At 40.3% G+C, this 22,182-nt stretch overlaps 1 protein-coding gene across 3 annotated transcripts in view; it reads left to right on the forward strand.

The window, feature by feature from the left end:
* The first annotated feature begins 829 nt into the window (after nt 1–829).
* CKAP2 (cytoskeleton associated protein 2) overlaps nt 830–22,182 on the forward strand; it is a 327,617-nt gene continuing 306,264 nt past the window's right edge. The window contains exons 1-9 of one of the 3 annotated variants that reach the window (XM_003130956.7): nt 830–979; nt 1,918–2,002; nt 5,594–5,672; nt 5,800–6,668; nt 7,121–7,325; nt 8,712–8,882; nt 10,856–10,925; nt 13,436–13,691; nt 14,144–15,730. In XM_003130956.7, the coding sequence (XP_003131004.3) occupies nt 910–979; nt 1,918–2,002; nt 5,594–5,672; nt 5,800–6,668; nt 7,121–7,325; nt 8,712–8,882; nt 10,856–10,925; nt 13,436–13,691; nt 14,144–14,393 (2,055 nt within the window). In that variant the 5' untranslated portion in view covers nt 830–909 and the 3' untranslated portion in view covers nt 14,394–15,730. Of the gene's footprint in view, nt 980–1,917; nt 2,003–5,593; nt 5,673–5,799; nt 6,669–7,120; nt 7,326–8,711; nt 8,883–10,855; nt 12,980–13,435; nt 13,692–14,143; nt 15,731–22,182 lie in introns of those variants that run through there. The other 2 variants (XM_005668379.3, XR_014819359.1) reach the window with 2 other exon arrangements.

The raw sequence follows: 22,182 nt of genomic DNA on the forward strand, positions 1-22,182 counted from the left end.
GTACAATCCCTGTGTTTAAAACCAGGAAGGCGCAGCCCAGAACTCTCCCTATGTCTCCCGCCTCCAGCCACCCACAGACCCTCTAGCTCGGAATTATTTCATTTCATCTTATCCACTGGGTGTTTGCTAGGGTTTTACGATGGTAATATTCTTAGATAAGGACTGAAAGATTATGGCCACACACTTAAACGCACAAACATACACAATGTCTACAACAAACGCTATTTTATTTTCACGGGGGGGATTATAAAAGGAAGGTGTATTCCCATTTTATTCCTTTCTCTTCCTCTCCTCTTTTTCTCATCTGATAATTGTGTAGTACAGAGGAAAGTAGACCATAATTTCAGTTTCCCTTTGCAATCTGTGCAAACGTCGGCAAATAACCTCTTAGCCTGTCCCAGTATCTGTGAAACGAAATAACTTTCCACCTCAGAGCTGTGATGCAGCAATGCAGTAACATTTGTGGAAGGGAAATACACACACTCTCTGTACAGCAGTCAGTGCTTATAATCCTCCTCAACAACACTTTTCTCGCCTGCCTTCCTCAACGCGCTTCACGTCTAAAATGACGCCTATCTGCTCTGACGCAGAGATTTATCAGGCCGACTCCTCCCACGCTGCCAAGTCCAAGATTAAGCGCCCCGTTTAGGTTTGAAAACCTAGGTCTAGAGCGGTCCTAACTGAACCCGTCAGTCGCAAGCCCCGCCCCTGCAATAGCAGCTCAGGCCGCGCCCCTCTATGCCCATTGGCCCATTCAATTCACGCCGGGCACCAATGGGCGGAGGCGGCAGCCGCGCCAACTAAGGCTTGGCCCCGCGCGCTGAGCGGCAGTGTGCTGAGACACGGGCTGGAGAGAGCGAACCTCGGCCACGGTCTTTCCCGAGACGCGTTCCCTTGTCCCGAGCTGCGATGAGCACCCTAGCCGTGCCCCAGGACTTGCAGCTACCCCCGAGTCAGAGGGCCCAGTCCGGGTTCAGAGGTGAGGGCCGTGGTGGCAAGAATTGCGGAGCCTGCGGAAGGATCGTTTGCCGGATGGGCCGGGGTCAGCCGCGGTGTGGGGGTGTGGCTCGGACTCGGCGGTCGGGGCCTGGGCTACGTAGACCAGCTTCTGCCCCATCCAGTGGTGGGAAAAACTTCAACAGGGCGCTCGGCCTCTCGCGACCGCATTCTTGACGTTTGTGAAGGGGACAATCGGAGTTGTGCAGGCTCCGTGGTGTTAAGTGTGAGGGTTGAACGCTTCACTTGTGGCCGCGGCCCACTGGCGGCGGAGACGGACCTGCGAATCCGTTTAGCCGGGGTGGGGGGAGTGAGCGGGGCTTCGGCCGGAACCCGAATTGAGGACCTGGGCCCTCGGGGGCGGTGCCGCGTTCGCACTGAGACCCGACTGCGCCTGCGCGGAATGCTCCCGCATCCGACATTGGGAGTTAATTTCAGAAAAGTTGAGGCGGGCTCCTCTCATGCTTCAAATTTGACTCCTGTTGCCTTCGACTTCACAGAACTATAGGGTTGGCCAAGTCTTCAGAAATAATAGGTATTTCTTTGTCCTATGCATGAAAAAACAATTCTGACCCAATTCTGCTAAATTAGAACTTGGAGTTTAGTGTCTCATCTCTACCATTTAGCTTCTTAAAGCTTGGCTTTTAGTAACTATCCGTTGGAAATGATGTTCTCCAGATTTTTTACTTTCAGGCAGTAGAAAATGTGATTCTTATACAGAGTGGTTATGGGGATCTTTTACAGTAATGATTTAAAAATGGGATTTTTTTTTTTCAAAGGCAGTTCTGAATTGGGAAATTTTCTGTTATATTCTAGACATGATCTCAAGTAGACTTTTGAAGTAAAGTCTTCATTTAGTCAATATTTTATTTGATGTTACTATTGTAACTGATGTTGACTTGTAGCTCTTTTGTTATTTAGAGCAAAGAAGAGAAAAACTCAAGGAATATCTGTTGAAAAGAAAAACTGCTTTTGCCCTCAAACAGGAAAATCAGATATTATCCAGGTGAGGTCGCATTTTTTTTTTCATTTCACATCTGGCAAATTATATCAGAGATGTCTAGTAAAAAGCTAATATGAGCCACATGTGTAATTTAAAATTTTCAGAGTTCCCGTTGTGGCTCAGGGGAAACAAACCCGACTAGCATCCATGAGGATGTAGGTTCAATCCCTGGTCCCACTCAGTGTGTTAAGGATCCCGAGTTGCTGTGGCATAGGCCAGCAGCTGCAGTTCAGATTCCATCCCTAGCCTGGGGAACTTCCATATGCTGCAGGTGTGGCCTTAAAAAGTAAAAAGATAATAATAATAAATAATTAAAAAAAATAAAATTCTCTAGTGGCCACATTTTAAAAGTTTTTTCTTTAAAGATGAATGAACTTTAATAACACTTTATTTAATTTGTATTTCTTTACATTAGGTACTTATTGATATATTTTGTCTTTATGAATGCTTCATACCAGGGTAGAAAGTACTCAGATTCCACTTAATATTTAGGAGATAGAGTTGGAAGGACATGGTGATTAGATATGGGGTGTAAAGAAAAAACAGAGTTTAAGATGATCCTGAATGTTCCAGATTAAAGGCGGCTAAAGAGTTAAAACAACTCAATTCAGGACCTGACCCTTATACTATACTTTATAGTGGAAGGGGAAATGCTCTAAAGAACATTATTAGGTCAGTTTTCAACTATGAACAGTAGATTAAAGTGGTAAATTTATGAATTTGAAAACTGTCCTAAAAAGAGCCATTGTCTATATAATTCATCTTGAAAAGTTCAAGAAAAAAAGTGCATGTACTCCACACATAAACACTTCAGAAAGAGTACAAATGATATGGGATTAAATGTTAACAGCAGGCAAATCTGGCCAATGAGTATATGGATATTCTTTGAATTATTTATAATTTTGCAACTTTATATGTTTGGCATTGTTCCCAAATAAAAATTTTAAAATATTTTTTTACCTTTACAGTAAGTAGTTGCTTTAACTTTAGAATAAACCGTATCTTTCACAAATCCCACAATTTTTTTGTTTAAGACAAAAAGATGATGATCTTAGACTTTTGATTTGAAATAGCTGAGTGGATAGTGATACCATATACTGAGATGGGAAGATGAGGGAGGAGTGGAGCAATCACAAGTTCTGTTTTGATCGTGTAAGTTTGAGGCAGCAATTAGACTTGTCAGTGGAGATGCCAAATAGTCATGTGTTTGAAGTTCAGGGGTAGAATTGGCACTAGAGATGGAGACTTGGGAACTACTGGTATGTAGATGGTAATTCTATTGTCACTGACAAAGAGGAGTCCCTGAGAAGTGTAAAACTAAAAAATGCAGAAGAAAAGTTTAAAATTTGCAGCTTTGAGCCCTGGCGGGGTGAGGAAGAAAAAAGGGAGACTTAAAATAATTGGACCCCTGGGTAGGAGGGAAAAACAGAAGAGTTGGTGATTCAGCAACAAAGTGAAGAAAATGTTTAAAGAAAGAAGAGTGACTACCTATGTCTAGGGCTGCTGAAAGATTCAGTACGATGAAGACAATTGACTTTGAGTGGCAGAAACACAGAAGTGGATGAGCTTAGGAGCCAATGGAATGTGGCGACATGGAGACAGTGCGTAGATCTCTCCTTTTCAGGAGTTTTGCTCTAAAGGAAAGAAAAATGAGGCAGCAGCTGAAAGGAAATGTGAGGCTTAAGGCCTTTTAAGATGAGATACAATGCACGGTGTTTATTTGCTGTTGGGAATGACCTAATTGAGGGACAAGTTAATGAAGCAGAAGAATGAACAGGAAAAAGGTCCCTGAGTAGCCAAGAAGGAGAGTGCACGTGGAGAGTGTGGGCCTGGACCAGCTTGGAGTTGGCTCATCCGTGGGACAGAAGGGAAGCAGAGTATATGGGTAGACAGGCAGAGAGGCTAGTAGTCTTCGGTAGAGCAAAGATAGGCTAACTCTTAAGATCGCTTCTCATTTCTCAGTGAAATAACTTCATAGTATACTGTACACCAGAAGTTAATAGAAGCTGAGATCAATGGGAGTCTTGCTTAGTTAAGGTACCTCTTTGGGAGAACCTGGCAGGTTGGCCATGAGTATCGTCTCCCACTCACAGCAGACAGCAGACAGCAGGCCCAGGAATAACAAGAGGACTCTGCCAGCAGGTAGTGAATGCCAGAGCTTAAAGTGGGGATTGGACTTAAACATTGCAGACTGGCAATGCCTGGGAGGAAAAAGAGGCACCTATACTCATTAGATAGCTACCAGTGTGCCCTGTTCAGTGGCACATTTTGACCCTTCCTTGCCATCACTCAAAATGTGTAGTACAAGCTATAATAAACTTTTGCTCCTTTTCCAAGACTAAGCAAATAGATGTGAAAGGCACTGTAACTATAGAGAGAGCAGGTTTGTTGATTCTTTGTACACTTGGTTCACCTTTACAATCTCTGAACTTGGAGTCTGCCTTACAGTCAACATGTCTAATTGACCCTATTTTTCTCCTTTATTCATAGAATACATAGTCACTTGCTGAGAGATTCTCACAGTCTACACTAACCAGCCTATATGTGTAAAAGGGAGTTTAGGTTTAATTTTTTGTTTTGTTTTGCTTTTTAGGGCCACACCCTCGGCACATGGAGGTTCCCAGGCTAGGGGTCCAATCAGAGCTGTAGCCACCGCAGGCCTATGCCACAGCCACAACAACACAGGATCTGAGCCTTGTCTGTGACCTACACCACAGCTCATGGCAACACAGGATCCTTAACCCACTGAGTGAGACCAGGGATTGAACCTGAAACCTCATGATTCCTAGTCGGCCTCGTTTCCACTGTGCCACAACAGGAACTCCTAGGTTTAATTCTTGAAGAAGGCTTTGCTTTGGATATCTATTGTAAATGTAATGATAAAGTCAACATTAGTGGATAAATTGTGAGTGTGTGCGTGCAACATTTGGATTTCTTTTGGGAGAGCTATCTTTAAGTTTTTTCAATGTAAGTCTAGTACTAAGTACTTAAAACTAACTAAAGAAAGTGTTGCTTAATAAAGATTTTTGAAGACTTGTTTGAATGACTAGAGAGAAGAATGGTTTGAAATGAGATTACTAAATGTTTACATCATCTATGGGGGGAGGGTGTTAAGACTTGTAAGAAAATATCTTTGAATTCCTCAGCCATCTTGTTTATACTATTAAATCACTCTATAATAAAAGTTTTTCTTAGTACAAATAAATCTCAGTTCTTGCCTCAATTTAAAATCAAAAGTAAATAATTGTGGAATTCCCGTCGTGGCACAGTGGTTAACGAATCCGACTAGGAACCATGAGGTTGCCGGTTCGGTCCCTGCCCTTGCTCAGTGGGTTGACGATCCGGCGTTGCCGTGAGCTGTGGTGTAGGTCGCAGACGCGGCTCGGATCCTGCGTTGCTGTGGCTCTGGCGTAAGCCGGTGGCTACAGCTCCGATTCGACCCCTAGCCTGGGAAACTCCATATGCCACGGGTGTGGCCCCAGAAATAGCAAAAAGACAAAAAAAAAGTAAATAATTGTGAGTATCCTCCCATTCCTTCTCCCCAAAAAAGGAAACGTCCTTGGTATGGATTTTTTTTTTTTTTTTTTTTTTAAGTAGTAGAGACCAGAGAGTGAGGACATCTGAAGGCCAGATCCAAAAAGAGACAAAAGTTCTGAAACTGAAGACAAAAATGGTAAGATACGGACATAGTCCTCATAAACCCATCCCTTTTCTTTCTTTCCTAAAGAAAGTTTTTTCCTAAACTCTTTCTGAAAGAAATGAGTTCTGAAATACTGATCTATCTTCAATAACCCTTTTAGGCTGATAAAGAAAATGTCGGTAGACCTACTGGGATCAAAAGTAATATAACAGTGGAGAAAAACTGTATTCCTTTAAAACCTTCTAATGAATTAACTAATTCAGCTGTAGCAATTGATTCGCCTAATTTTGAGGATAATAATCAAACTCTGCCATCGTTACCCATGAAAGATGACCCCCAGAGTCAACCTATGACATTAAGCCAAGCATTTCACCTTAAAAACTATAGTAAAAAGAAGCAAGTGACTGTGGACAAACCAAAGCAAGATGCTACCATGCCCAAGAAGCCTGTGCTTGGATCTTATCGTGGCCAAATTGTTCAGTCTAAGATCAATTCATTTAGAAAACCTCTACAAGTCAAAGCTGAGAGTTCTGTAACAACGAAGAAACTTTCAACTACAGACTCTAACGCCACAAAGCCTCAGCCTGTAGACACTGGTGGTGGAACAGTGAAAAGTGACAGGGACTCACATGTGACGACTGCCAAGAAATTTGTGAGCACTGGCACTACATCTCACAGCAGACACCTTGTGCGACCTCCAATTAGAAGTCACCACAGTAATAATACCCAGGACGCCACCAAACGGGACATCAGTAGGATGTCTGCCAATGTCACAATTCGGAAAGGGCCTCGTGAGAAGGAAATATTGCAATTAAATACAGTGTCATCTAGTATCAAAACCAGTTCTTCTCAGGACATAAATAAGACACTATCGAGAAGCACATCTGAAATGGTAGCCAGGCCTGCTTCATCTTCTAATACGAAGCTGATAGAAAAGTCTAAAGGCATTGATCAGCGCAGACATACCATCGTAAAAGCAACTATTGATAGTCGATGGGCTCGGCCCAAAGAAACTGCAGAGGAGAGAAAGTAAGTAGATTTAATTTTATTAGCTTAACTTTCAGTACAGTATCATTTGTGAATATGGCTTATCATGTTTTGAAAGTTGCAGAATTTTTTTGTGCTTGGATTCTCTTCAGTCGTATACAGATCAATGTAAACAAATTTATTTTGTGGAGCAGGATGTCATAAGTTATCGTGCTTAAGTATGTTTAATTAGGTGGTTTTATGTAATCTAAGTTAAAATACTTAATAAAATCCAGAAATACAACCTCTCCATTTAGAAATGCCTTCTCGGGGTTTTTGAGCATATAATTAACAATGATACGGTCAGTATTTCTTCTTCTTCAAGCTGGTGAACTGTGTATGTGCCACTAGTGTAGAACTACTTAAAGATATGAAATATTTTAAAATTTTTGCTCTGTTTGATGAATTCCTTCATCAGTATTACAGTAATGTTTCTATACTGCTTCTAACTGCAGAGCTCGTCTGAGTGAGTGGAAAGCTGGCAAAGGAAGGGTGCTGAAAAGGCCCCCTAACTCAGCAGTTACCCAGCCTGAGCCTGAAGGACAGAGTGAAAAACTGGTGGAGTCCTTCTGGACTACCATGGCCGAAGAAGATGAACAACGATTGTTTACTGAAAAAATAAACAAGACATTTTCCGAATGCCTAAACCTGATTAATGAGGTAGTCTTTTATTTGTGTAGTAGTTTATTGTTTGCAAATTACTTTCATAAATACCTCATTAAATTATATTGTCAATTTTTGGACCAATTAACTTGTCAAATTAATGTGCAGTGTTATGTAGACTTAAATGTTAATTGTGAGATTGCTTCTCTTTTGCCTTCCTAGACTGCCTTTTCATTGAGTTCATATAAATATATCAAAGGGATAATTCGATTTTTTTACTTGGGTTATAGATACTGCATTCCTCTAAGATGTTCATAAAGTGGGCTGGGGGTGGATATTCACTCTGATACTTCTGTCTTTTATATTCATTCAACATATTTACAAATTATTTTTTCTACTCATACCATACTTTACCAAAGAATAGCAACACAAATTAGCAAGTCCTTGTTATCAAAGGTTAAACTTAAGTTAATTCAAGTATTTGTAAACAAAATCTCATCAATCTAAACCAACATCATCATGGTCTTGAACTGTATGATTTTACGATTTGGAGCAGAATCCTATGCAGTATGATAATCAACTTTGGAGTGTGGGGTGTTTTGTTTTTGGTTTTTGTTTTTTTTTAATTTCCTGGCTTCTCCTTAATCTTACTTTGGTCACTCACTGGTGTCCAAGATCCATAGAAAGACTGAATATACGCAGTGTGATTTCAAACCTTTCTCTAGTCTTCATGAGCATCTTTAATCTTCTGGTTCTGATGACCAGTGAAAATTACAGTCAGGGAAACTGATTCTATTCTTATTTCTGCTCAGCTGGGGTTTTTTAAATTGATACTAGGGAATTTTTCTGCCCTATTTAACCATATATAGCTCTTCATCACATAAATCACTACACATTCATTTTGGTCTTACGATCAAAACCTAACGAAGATAATTTTTTTAAAAAATGTTTAAGCTTTTCTCACAAGCATCTGGTAGATGCAAAAATTTTAGGAGTTCCTGCCATGAGGCAGTGGGTTAAAGGATCTGGCATTGCCACAGCTGAGGCATAGACATCTGTGGCTCAGATTCAGTCCCAGGCCTGGAAACTTCCATATGCCGTGAATGTGGCCATAAAATTAAAAAAAAAAAAAAATCTAAGTATTAACAAATAGAATTCCACACTATATAAGAAGATAAACATCAGGACCAAGTAGTGTTAGTCATTTTTTTAAACTAATATTTATCTCAACTAGTATTTCTTTTTTCTTCTGCCTCTGACTCTTGACTGATATGCTTCTTATGAGTTATTCAGAATAAGTTAAGACAGTAGGAGGATAACAATGTTTTATGAATAATTTTTTACCAACCTTTTCTATCACTGATCTTGATTATAGCAAGCTTACCTAACTGTTCATATTAGCAGGCTAAACGATGTCACACACTTTATTTCTTGCTATTTTAGGGATGTCCAAAAGAAGAGATATTGGCTACCCTGAATGACCTGATTAAAAATATCCCAGATGCCCAAAAGCTTGTTAAATATTGGATATGCCTTGCACGTATTGAACAACTCACAAGTCCAATTGAAAATATTATCGCAATCTATGAGAAGGCCATTCTGGCAGGAGCTCAGGTGAGATTAAAACTTACTGGTGTTTTATTATTACAGTGTAAATAACTCAGAATTATTTTGGAACACATCACCATATAACTTGATAAAGTTGTGGTTGTATATGTAAAAGTAATGAATGTTTAAAGGCTACAAAGTTTGCATATTATAAAGGCTGTTTCTCAACCTTCTAAAACTTCCTCACCTACTAGGGATAATCAGACCTTAGAAAATGGATATAAGCTGGAATATGTATTTTATAAAATGTGCTGTGAGAAATGTATTTCCTTTTGACCAAGTTTCTCAGAAACACATTCTTGGAAATTGTTTACAAAGAAACTTTTTAAAAAACTTTTCAGCCTTTCCTTAAGAAAAGTCTATATCCTTTACTGTCAGCAAGGCCAACAGACCAAATATTCAGCATTTACTCTCTCTATAGCTATTATGTATAAAACACTTTGCTGAAGAGTAACTATATTTGACTGAATTCCACTTGGAAGAAAATATTAGGTCCCTGATCCAGTGAACCAGAAGGTAATATTAATTACTTAAGGCAGCTTTGGCACTGTAGCTATGATGCAAAATAAGAGCCAGGTATTCACAGAGAAAGCAGTGGTGTAAAGAGAAAGTTGTGAGACCAGAGCAGAAGGTGGAAAACAAGAATCAAAAATAGCTAAGAAAATTGAAAACCAGATGGGTGAGTAGTTTAGGACTAAATTCCAGAATTAAGAATATGAGCCTGACCTTCCCTTTTATATAATATTTTGATTATATTACGTTAGCAGGCATTGTGCTTCATAGTAAGCATATCTGACATACAATGGGTGCTTATATGTTAGGCTGATCCATCTGAACTCTTCAGGAGGTCAGTGGTAAACGGACCCAGCTAGTATCCATGAGTACACGGTTCGATCCCTGGCCTCGCTAAGTGGGTTAAGGACCCAGTGTTGCCATGAGCTGTGGTACAGCTTGCAGACACGGCTCGGATCTTGCATTGCTGTGTCTGTGGTGGAGGCCAGCGGCTACAGCTCTGATTCGACCTAGCCTGGGAACCTCCATATGCTAAGGGTGCAGCCCTAAAAAGACAAAAAAGTCTTGAACTCTTCAGAGGTGCATTTACTTGCATGTGAAACAAAAATATAACCATGGACTTGAATGTAGGAGAAAAGGAATAAACTTCTATAAATTTAAGCAGCTCTTTAATAGATATTAATATAGTCTTAATTTGCTAGTTGCTCCTTCATTTTGTTCCTGTCAGGCAAGCAGTAGTAGTTACTACCAGCTTAAGAAAAATTATAGGGAGGAGTTCCCAGAGTTCCCACTGTGGCACCATGCGTTTTTGATCCAGCTTGTCTCTGTGGAGGTGCCAGTTCGATCCCCAGTCTGGCTCAGTGGTTTAAGGATCTGATGTGCTGCAGCTGTGGTGTGGGTTGCAGCTCTGGCTCAGATTGGATCCTTGGACTGGGACTTTCCATATGCTGCGGGCATGGCCAAAAAAGAAAAGAAATTATGGGGAAAATGTTTAAACTGATGGAATTCAGAGTTCCCGTCGTGGCTCAGTGGTTAATGAATCTGACTAGGAACCATGAGTTTGCGGGTTCAATCCCTGGCCTTGCTCAATGAGTTAAGGATCCATTGCTGCTGTGGCTGTGGCGTAGACCAGCGGCAACATTCCGGATTAGACCCCTAGCCTGGGAACCTCCATATGCCGAGGGTATGGCCCTAAGAAGACAATAGACAGGAAAAAAAAAAAAAAAAAAGGCTATAAACTGATGGAATTCTATCCCTTAAGTTCACTTTTACTTGGAAAAGGCAGTCAGTTTTTCAATTCTGAATGCAAAATAAGAGTTCTGGGGAAAATGGTCCAAGAATCACTACTTTGTTTTAAAACATGAAATTTAATCACTGGTTTTAAATTTTCAACTTGGACAGCCTAGTTAATATCAGGGAATATAAAACTTACATGGGTCTGCTTTCTTCATTAAAAAAAAATATAGCCTATTGAAGAAATGCGACATGCAATTGTTGAAATTCTGACAAAGAAGAGCCAAGAAAAAGTGAAATTTGGTAAGTTAGTTTCTTGTTTCCTTCAAATGAAGGTGATTTAAATAAGTTTCTTTGCTGAATTATCTTTCTTTTATCTTTTTAAACTTTTTAATATTTGTTTCTTTCCTCATACTTCTATTGACTTACCTCTCAAATTCATTGGCTTTACGTAGGATAAATAATTTAATTAGGAGATCTGGCTCAAAACCCCCAATTTTTTTTATTTATATATATATAAAATGATTTTTATTTTTTTCCACCATAGCTGGTTTATACTGTTCTGTCGAAACTTGTTACCATGTGTCTGTGAAAACTACCTTATCTCTCTGGGCCTTAATTTCCTGTCTTAAAAATAAGGTACTTTGATTAGATGATCTGTTTCTGTTTACGGTTGCTGTTAATATGCCCCAGTTGAACATACAGAAGATATACTGACCTGATCTTACTACCTATGTTTAATGAAGGAGCTTAAGGGAGAAGTCAGGGAGACAGAAGGAAAAACCAAGAAAGACTAGTATACCACACACCAAAGGAGAAAGGTTTAAGACTAACCCCACCCATTGAAATGGGTGAAAAGAATCAAAGGATACACACTACCAGTGTAAATAAGTCCAGGGAATGTAAGGTACAACATGGTGTCTGTAGTTAGTCATACTATATTTCGTGTTTGAAAGTTGCTGAGAGTCAATCTTAAAAGTCCTCATTATAAGAAAAAAAATTTTAACTATATGATGGGGACAGATGTTATCATTTCACAACACATTGTGGTCATCATTTCACGATACATACAAACATCACATCATGTTGTATACCGGAGTTCCCGCTGTGGCGCAGCAATGGGATTGGTGGTGTATTGGGACACGGTTTGATCCCCGGCCCAGCACAGTGGGTTAAGGGTCCATTGTTGCTGCAGCTGTGGTGTAGGTCGAGACTGCAACTCTGATCGGATCCCTGGCCAGGGAACTGCATATGCTACAGGATGGCCAAAAAAGAAAAAGGAAAAAATATGTTATATTTCTAAAGCTAATAGGAGTTCCCGTCGTGGCTCAGTGGTTAACAAATCCAACTAGGAACCATGAGGTTTCGGGTTCAATCCCTGGCCTTGCTCAGTGGGTTAAGGATCTGGCGTTGCCGTGAGCTGTGGTGTAGGTTGCAGACGCGGCTCAGATCCCACGTTGCTGTGGCTCTGGCGTAGGCCGGCGGCTACAGCTCCGATTGGACCCCTAGCCTGGGAACCTCCATGTGCCGCAGGTGCGGCCCTAAAAAGACAAAAACAAAACAAAACAAAAAACCTCCAAAAATTTCCTAATAATCAAATCCTGAGGTCTTTTCAGCTCAGTGGATTTACCAGGATGTCTCCCAAGAATTTCACATCTAACATATTTTCTTTTGAACTCTTTGTCTTCCCTTACTGCTTCCTGATACCATCTCTTCCTCCCGCCAAAAAAGAAAGAACAACAACCAAAAAAATCATCTTCTGTCATTAAAGACTCATAAGCAAGGAATTTTAGAAGGAACGCCCCCAGTACACATGCACACCCAGCCCGTACATTCATTCAAGGCCTGACTCGGGATTAACACTCAGCCTGGGCCCTTCCTCTCGCTGTCTCCTCTACCGCCTTGCTCAGACTATTCTAACAGCTTTGTCTTCCTACCATCACAGGTCATTGCTTTCACTTCCCACTCTGTACAGTGACCAGATCTAATTGTATCTCTCTCTCCAGGGAATTTTTTTTGTCAAAACATCCTACCGATCTGATCTCATCACCTTCTTCCTACATTCCCACTTTATTCTTTACCCTATATTCAAAGTGCACTGGCCCTTTAATGTCTTAAATAGATAACTTCCTTTTAAGCCTTATCCCAAGATGGTCTTCCTTGTTCTTCTCAAGCCCTCATTTCTCAAGAACCCTCCTAAACATCATTTGTGAGGCCTTCCTTTGCCATCTTCCTGTCCTTCAAGCAAAGACAGGTACTTCTTTTGAGGGGTTCCCACAATCATAACTTTTGCTTTTACCTCAGTTATAGCGTTTCCCTCATTTTATAATTATTTTAAAGCATGTTTCTTCCATGGAGTATGAACTTTTTTTTTTTCCTTCATTTTTGGCCACCCTGCAGCATATGGAGTTCCCTGGCCAGGGATCAGATCCGAGCTGCAGTCACGACCTAAGCCATAGCTGCAGCAATGCCAGATCTGTAACCCACTGTGACAGGCTGGGGATAGAACCTGCATCCCAGCACCTCCCAAGACGCCACCAATCCTGATGTGCCACAGTGGGAACTCTGACATGCGAACTTCTTAAAGGACTGGGATGATTTCCTTCCTATATTTGTACCTATAATCCCTGACACATAGGAGATAGATAGTAGGTCTTTGTTAAATAATTGTCAGCAGTATTTGCTTCGGAAAAGTAATGGTTAGGAGTTGGCAGTTTGGTTCTTTTGAGAATCTAGCCAACTATAAATAACTGTCTTCTGGTTTTGTTCTTTAAATTTGACCAAAAGCTTAATCTCTAAATCTGTTGTTATAGGAGAAAAAATTGAGGAGTCCTCTGCAACTAAGGAACAAATCCAAGAAGTCAACGTTGATGACACAGGTATTAATCTAGAGGCAGAAAAAACGGAAGTGGACAATAAGCATCCTAGAAATGTGATATTTCAAGATTGTGAAAGAGAGCAAGATGACAAAACAAAAGATCCAGCCAATGACGTTAAAACCCCCAATACAGAAAGTGGAGCTGGTTGCTTAATTAAATATAATGTGTCTACTACGCCATACTTGCAGAGGTAAACTTTTAAAACGTAATATGCTGTGATATGTTTTTATGCTTAGGGATAATATATATGGCATTTTGAAATCTTTAAGATAGCTTCCAATTAGAACTGTTTGTTAATAGAAAGATTTCAAATAAATCAAATGTCATTGGAACATTTTGCCTTTTAAATACTATATTTGCATCATTTTCCTTTAATCTCTGTCTTACTTATCACCGTGGGTTTTGGAATTGAGCAATTAGCCAACTCTATAGATATTCAAGTATCTACTCTGTGCAAGTTGTAACAACAAAGTCAAAAATTACTCCTTACTTCCAGGAGCTTGTAGGACCTCTTTCTCTAAGACCAGCAGTCACATGGTTGTAACATACAAGTTATAGTATGATAAATAGCATCAAAGGACAAAGAGGAAATGCTAAACATGATAAACATGCTTTTAACTCTGGGAATAATTCTTTTTTTAGTTTAAAAAAGAAGATGCAGTTTGACGAAACAAATTCTGCATTTAAAGAGCTGAAGTTTCTAACACCAGTTAGACGTTCTCGACGTCTTCAAGAGAAGACTTCTAAATTGCCAGATATGTTAAAAGACCATTATCCTTGTGTGTCTTCACTGGAACAGTTAACAGAGTTGGGAAGTGAAACCGATGCTTTTGTGTGCCGCCCCAACTCGGCCCTGTGCCCCATGTACTCGGAGGCGGTGGCGGAGAAGTGAAGCTCTGATAAGGATTGGGGTCTGAGGATTCCAAGGCTGTTTTGTTGGTTTGTTTGTTGAGACTCTGTATGTTCCTTAGGTCAAGAATTGCCAAGTACCTATGTCTTCTGGGCAGTAAGTGTTTTTACTAATGTTCACTTTATAGCAGGTGCTGGCTTCTGTGCCTTGGAAAACTAATCCTACCTTGATCTCAGTACCCAGAGTTTTTCTCTACAAATAAGTTTTGTCAAGACAGACCTAGCTTGCTTTTTCAGCCAGTTCTCATACCCCAGACTGCCTGGCTTCTTCATCACCACTCTCCACCAGGGCCAGTGAGTCTGCATCTCTGGTCTCTTGGCCTCTTCCTTTTTTTTTTTTTTTTAAACTGTGGTCACCAACAGGGGTAATTAACTAAACACTCTAAGTAGTAAGAAAGAAAATATGCCAAACTTAGTATTTGGAACTTTAACTCTGAGTTCCTTTCTATAGTTCCCTTTGTAACTTGACTATCTAAAATGTTGGAGTTCCCGTCGTGGCGCAGTGGTTAACGAATCCGACTAGGAACCATGAGGTTGCGGGTTCGGTCCCTGCCCTTGCTCAGTGGGTTAACGATCCGGCGTTGCCGTGAGCTGTGGTGTAGGTTGCAGACGCGGCTCGGATCCTGCGTTGCTGTGGCTCTGGCGTAGGCTGGCAGCTCCAGCTCCGATTTGACCCCTAGCCTGGGAACCTCCATATGCCGCGGGAGCGGCCCAAGAAATAGCAACAACAACAACAACAACAAAAGACAAAAAAAAAAAAAAAGAAAAAAAAAAGAAATATTTAAAAAAAAAAAAAAAAAAATAAAATGTTAAAATACTAACTTCTGTTGCTTCATTTGATATAATTTATAGACTATTAGAATGGAGTTAGAGAAAGAATATATAATATTTAATGTCATTCTATTTCAAGTAGTTTTTCTAAAATAATACTTAAAATTGATTTATTCCTTGTAACATAAAAACTTCAGTTAAATCATGTCTCTTAAAAACATGATAGCCATACACATAAATACCACCAATAAAATCGTTTTGTAAGTCTCTAAACTAATACTTAAATGGCATACATCCTTTACCTACTCTACAGTTTCTCAAATTAGAATCCTGTCATTGTAAAAGAATAGATAGTTTTAAAACTGCATAATATGATTGTGGTTGAAAATCACATACTTAATCTTATTTATGTTCATTAATTCCATTTGTATAATAGCACCTATCTTTGTTCTATTTATTGTCTTATGTTCTAGAGAGTAGGATTTTTATTCCTTTTTAAACTGTGTACCTAATATGTATACAATAAATTAAAAGATCTATATAACAATATTTCAAAGACATTTCTTTCAACAAATGTGCAGTTTAACCACAGTGAATAAATTTAAAGCTTGCCTTTGAAATACATCATAGCGAAATCTGACTTGAGGTTTTTCAACACTTAAAATAAGCGTATGTTTAATGGTGTATTTCCTTTTGAAAAATTATCAATCTACTTACCTAAAAACTTACCTTAATCTTTAATTTGTTTTAAATTCTTTAGTTTTTTTCATACTTTGTATGAATGGTGTAAAACATGCCATTTGAAATAAACTTCAAGCTGGCCCATACTCTGAGCTTTATAACTTCCTTACCGTATGGTTCATTGGCCATATAGCGTAGCTTGAGATATCTCAGTGGAAGACAGCTTAAGATAAACAGTTCTGTTTGGACAGGTTAGATAGAGTGGGTTGTTTTTTTTTTTTCCTCCTCCCTCAACTGAGGGAAAATCCATCTAAATTGTCAGTTCTAACATTTACAGACATAGTTCTAACTCCTTTTCAGATGCTTAAGAACAGTTACGTATCAGACCTAGGTTCGTCCAAGCTCAGTACCTCCAAGAATGCACTGTAGAGTGCACGAGCCTTGAGGTCCAACAGACCTACATTTACAACCTCGGCTCCTACCTTCTCGTAAAAGTTAAGTGACCATGGAGAAATTACCTAGGTCGAGCCTCATCTTTCTCAAGGGTAAAATGAAGATAATCCCCTTTGGTCATTTTGTATCATTTTATCTGCCTGTGCCCCCTGTTTGAATGGTCAGAATGGACACCTAACTCAGGCTGGACTGAAAGAGCCCTTTCTATCCTTTCCATCGGTATTTGGAATCGGGACCGAGAGGCTTTTCTGTATAGTTAGGCCTAGAAAAGGTAAGGCACTGGGTGACCACACCAAGACTGGGAAGCAAAGGTCACCATTACCAGAGGGAACAAGGAGGTAACTAACCAGGGAAAAGGAGAGACTGCCGCCTGGGCTTTTCAATAGCTTGTCAGTTGTGCATCCAATTCCTGTTAAGTCTGAATCCAGATAAAGCAAAATTCCTCTTACTCCAATCCCACTGCCCCTTAGTATGGTAAACGTCCAATTTTTTTTCTGTATATTTACCATACATACACAGTATAGATACATATTTAAACATGTGTGTATGTGGCTTTTTTTCTTTGTTGGATATAAATGGCACCATACTTCATGTATGTTTCTGCAATTCCCAAGTCATAAGGACTTTTCATTAACATAGGTCAATGTAACATTAAAACTAAATGGAAGTAAATGGTAAAATTTACATTTCAAAAAGAAACGCTATGAAATTTCAGTCTCTATAGCTCTTGCAAAAATAGATTCTAGGTAGAATAGATAGTTAAATTTAAGTAAGTATATTAGAAGAAATACATTTTCCTTAGGACAGGGAGGGCTTAAGCAAGATGGGATCTTGAACATTGAAGGGTGTGGCAGAGCTCACAGAATTTAGCAGCACTTGGGAGCAGCAGGACTCCTATCTCTGTGAGTAGAAGCACAAGACATTCAGGAGCCAGACCGATTAGCACACCTGAGGTCTTCAAAATTTTGTGAGAAAATGAATTGTGAAGCTAGAATTTAAGCTATCATTCAAGTTTGAGGGCAAAATAACATTTCAAACATGCAAGGGTTCACAGTTTACTACTCATGCACCGTCCTTAAAGTATCCCTAGAGGTTTTATTCTGGTGAATAAAAAGTAAATCTAGGATTTAAAACACTCCTAAACATATCAAAAAAAACAAAACAAAACTAAACTAAAAAAAAAACACCCAGGAGTTCCTGTCGTGGCTCAGTGGTTAACGAATCCGACTAGGAACCATGAAGTTGCAGGTTTGATCCCTGGCCTTGCTCAGTGGGTTAACGATCCGGCGTTGCCGTGAGCTGTGGTGTAGGTTGCAGACGCGGCTCGGATCCTGCGTTGCTGTGGCTCTGGTGGAGGCCAGTGGCTAAGCTCCGATTGGACCCCTAGCCTGGGAACCTCCATATGCCATGGGGGCGGCCCAAGAAAAGGCAAAAAGACAAAAACAAACAAACAAAAACCCCCCTGAAATCTCCATAATTGTAAGTTACAAAACATTATACAAAAACACCCCAATGATTTCAACAGGAGAGGTGTCAAAGACAAAAAAATATTATAGAATTAAAGCTGATTACCATATATATATATATATATAGTCAATAGCATTGCTACAAGCTTGTCATGTTTGGGTGCTGGATAGAGAAATTCATGTTTATGCTCACTATCTAGTAAGGGTTTAATTATTTAAAATATAAAATGTGGAGTTCCTGTCATGGCGCAGTGGTTAACGAATTCGACTAGGAAACATGAGGTTGCGAGTTCGATCCCTGGCCTTGCTCAATGGGTTAGGGACCTGGTGTTGCCGTGAGCTGTGGTGTAGGCTGCAGACACGGCTCGGATCCTGCATTGCTGTGGCTGTGGCCTAGGCCGGCAGCTACAGCTCCAATTAGACCCCTAGCCTGGGAATCTCCATATGCTGCAGGAGCGGCCCTAGAAAAGACAAAAAAAAAAAAATAAAAATAAATAAATAAATAAAATAAAATAAAATAAAATAAAATAAAATATAAAATGTAAGTACAAGACCCAGCAATTCCATCCCTAAGTATCCAGGAGAAATGAAAACCCCTGGCAAAGACTGTACCCAGGACTGTCCATAATAGTCTTACTCATACTAGCCCCAAACTGGAAACAACCCCAAAGTCCATCAACTAGTGAATTTAAAACATTGTATACTATATCCACTCAACGGAAACTGAGCAAAAGAAACCAGACATTAAGAAAAAGGAACAAACTACTGATAAACAGCAATATAGATGAACCTCAAAAACACTAAGAAGTGAGACAAAAAACTATGTACTATGTGATTCCATTTATGTGAAATTCTAGAAAAAAATAAAATGGCATATTGACAAAACAGGTCAGTGGTTAGCTGGGGCCGGGGACTGAGGGAGGAGACCAGCACCAGAAGGACAAGAGGGAAGTTTCTGGAAAAATGAAAATGTTCTATATCTTAATGTTAGTTAACATAGTTATTCTTTTGCCAAAACTCACTGACGTGCACACTTAAAATGGGAGTATTTTATTAAAACATACCTCAAAACAATATATACACCCTTATCGCTAAAAACATAAGGATACCCACCAAAAACAGAAGGAGAAAAGAATATGTAGCTCCAACCATTGTGGGGAGTGCAATGGGTTTTTCAGCTCCACAGAATTAGCCAGGTGCCCGAGGAGCCCCAGCTGTTCCAGCTGCCAGCTGCTAAGGCTTTCCGGCCCAAGTGCCAGATGTGAATGAGCGCGCTGCGCTCTCAGGTACCCGCAGCTCCCAGCTTTCAAACTGCCCCAGCTGATGCCAAGTGGTGCAGATTCTCAAGTCTGACGTCTCTCTCCCTTTTTGTCAGGGTTTCAGAAGCAGAGAAGTTCAACGCCTGCTGGAAACTGCCCTTAAATCTTTCCTCCTTTCTATATGAGGCTTCTGGTGAAACTAGGCCGTGAGCTAACTCACTTCATGCACAAGGTGGAGCTTATAAATTAAGATAATCTCTTTTTCTCTATGAGTGAGGCCTGGAATTTGAAACTATTATATCATTAGGAACTCAGGAAAATTAACTTTGAGATTCAAAGGTTATCTGGGCATCATAGCAGTTTAATATTTTGAAAATATGTGCTGTATCTCCATGGCTTTCCAGGACAGACACTGGCCTCTCCAATCGGCTCCCGCCCACTCACTGTACTGTAGGCTGCAAAGCTAGGGGTGCTGTCTGCAATTGCCTACCATGTTGTTATCACTTAAAAGACCATTGCTTTTCCTAGACTCATGGTGACCATTTAGAAATGCAAAAATAACGAATTACTATTTGCACACCAGGAACCAAGACAGTGTTATAGATCAACTGTACTTCAACAAACCAACCAACCGACCTCTAGAAAAAGAAATCAGATTCATGGTTACCAGAGGCAGGAGGTAGGAGGAGGGTGAACCGGATGAAGGCAGTCAAAGGTACAACCTTCCAGTTATAAATACGTACTAGAGATTTCACGTACAACACGATAAATATAATTAACACTGCTCTATGTGTATATGAAAGTTGTTAAGAGTAAATTGTAGGCGTTCTTATCACAAGGAAAAAAAAATGTTTTTATTTTGTGTCTATGAGATGATGGACGTTCACTAAACTTACTGTGGTCATCACTTCATGATGCAAGTCAAATCATCACGCTGTACACCTTAAACTTATACAGTGATGTATGTCAATTATATCTCAATAAAACTGGAAGAAAAAAAGACCATTTTCCACCTTCTTTTGAGGCTCAGAGCATCCAACTGGATTGGTGGTTCTCAATCAGGGGCAATTCTGCACCAACTGCACCCACTCGCATGCCCACCTTGGGACATCTTCAATGTCAGGAGACATTGTCAGCAGATTAAGGTGTCACAGCTGAGGGCAGAGGGTACTGCTGACGTCTGGCAGGTAGAGGCCAGAGATAACTACTAACAACCTACAAAGCACAAGGCAAACACCCTCATCCCTACCGCATAACAGAATTATCCAGCCAAACTGTCAACAGTGCTGAGGGCGAAAAACCCTAGATTACCATCTCGTCTCCTCTTTCTTTCTTTGTTTTGTGTGTGTTTGGCCACACCCAAGGCATGTGGAAGTTCCTGAGCCAGGGATGGAACCCTCCCCACAGCAGCAACCCAAACCACTGCAGTGACAACGCCGGATCTTTAACTGGCTGCACCACAAGAAAATACCTCTTCCTTGTTGATGCCATCTGCTGACCTCGCCTCTCATTCCACTGAACCGTACCTTCCACTTCAGCAACTGATTCTTCAGCTGCAGCATGGACTTCGGCGTTGCCAAGATCTGCACCACCTCTGAAATCTTGAGACGACGGTCCGGTTCCCTTCACAACGCCTCTCCTGCCAGCGGCCTCCTTTGCTCCATCCATCCTCCGTCTTCGGCTTGATTCAGACTTCCAGTTCATCGTGACCATCAAACCAGCACTAGAAATAGAAATATATCGCAAGTTACACATGTAGTTTATTTTTTTATTTTTATTTTCTTTTGTCTTGTCTTTTCTAGGGCCGCACCTGCGGCATATGGAGGTTCCCAGGCTAGGGGTTTAATCGGAGCTGTAGCCACCGGCCTACGCCACAGCCACAGCAACACGGGATCCATGCCTCATTTTTGACCTAAAGCACAGCTCAGGGCAACGCCGGATCCTTAACCCACTGAGCGAGGCCAGGGATCGAACCTGCAACCTCATGGTTCCTAGTCGGATTTATTAACCACAGAGTCATGACGGAAACTCCTACACATGTAGTTTAAAATAATCTAGGGGATTTCCTGGTGGTCTAGTGGTTAGGATTCAGCTGTGGCCTAGGGTTCAATCCCTGGTCTGGTAACTGAGATCCCAAATCAAGGACCAACCCATGTCCTCATGGATGCTAGTTGGGAATGATGGGAACTGAGCCATGATGGGAACTCCCAACCTACTATATTTTTAAAAGTTAAACATACAATTAAATTTCATAATGTTTTATCTACCTAATGTATTCAAATTATCAGCTTGGCATTAATACACAAAATTATTAATGGGGTATTTTATTTATTTGCAATTTACCTTTTTAATTGGCATAAATAAATGCAATTACATTTTGAGCATTAATCTTTCATCTAGTAACCTTGCCCAGTTCATTTATTAATTCTAAAGTTTGTATTATTTTTCACATATATAATCTTATCATTTGTGAATAATGACATTTCTTTCGTTCTAATATTTATGCTTTTATTTCTTTCTCTTGTCTGATTGAGCTGGTTAAATTCTCCAGTAGAATGCTGAGTAGGAATGGGCTGGCAGGAATCCTTGCTTTGTTCACAACCAGTGAGGAGGGCTCTGTGGCCAGCCATCACCACCCAATTTTATTAAGAGCTATGGCACTTGGAAATCTTGCCAGTACTTTACACCTACAGCACATTTCCATTTGCACAGCCGCTTTTCTTTCATTCTTTTTTCTTTCTCTTTTGGCCACACCCATGGCATGTGGAAGTTCCTGGGCCAGGGATGGAATCTGTGCCACAGCAGTGACCAGAACCACAACAGTGACAACACTGGATCCTTAACCTACTGAGCAACCAGGCAACTCCTGCATAGCCACTTCTCAAATGCTCAGTAGCCAGCCACACGAGTCTAGTGTCCATGTATTATTGGATGGTACCATTCTAGACTTCACTTCCTTCACAGGGATATGTTCGGTTTAGACACCAAGGTGCGTCACTTCAACCATCCTTACATCAGCACCCTTAATTCCCTCATCCTCGTGTGCTTTTGTTACCTACATAATCCCAGGTTTTTTTTCTTTTTTCTTTTTTTTTTTTTTTTGTCTTTTTGCCTTTTCTAGGGCCGCTCCCGCAGCACATGG

Source organism: Sus scrofa, chromosome 11, assembly GCF_054392235.1.
Source record: "Sus scrofa isolate SSC_HxYL_T2T_F1_AM1 chromosome 11, Sscrofa_HxYL_maternal_Yorkshire_Landrace_v2.0, whole genome shotgun sequence".
Taxonomy (NCBI): domain Eukaryota; kingdom Metazoa; phylum Chordata; class Mammalia; order Artiodactyla; family Suidae; genus Sus; species Sus scrofa.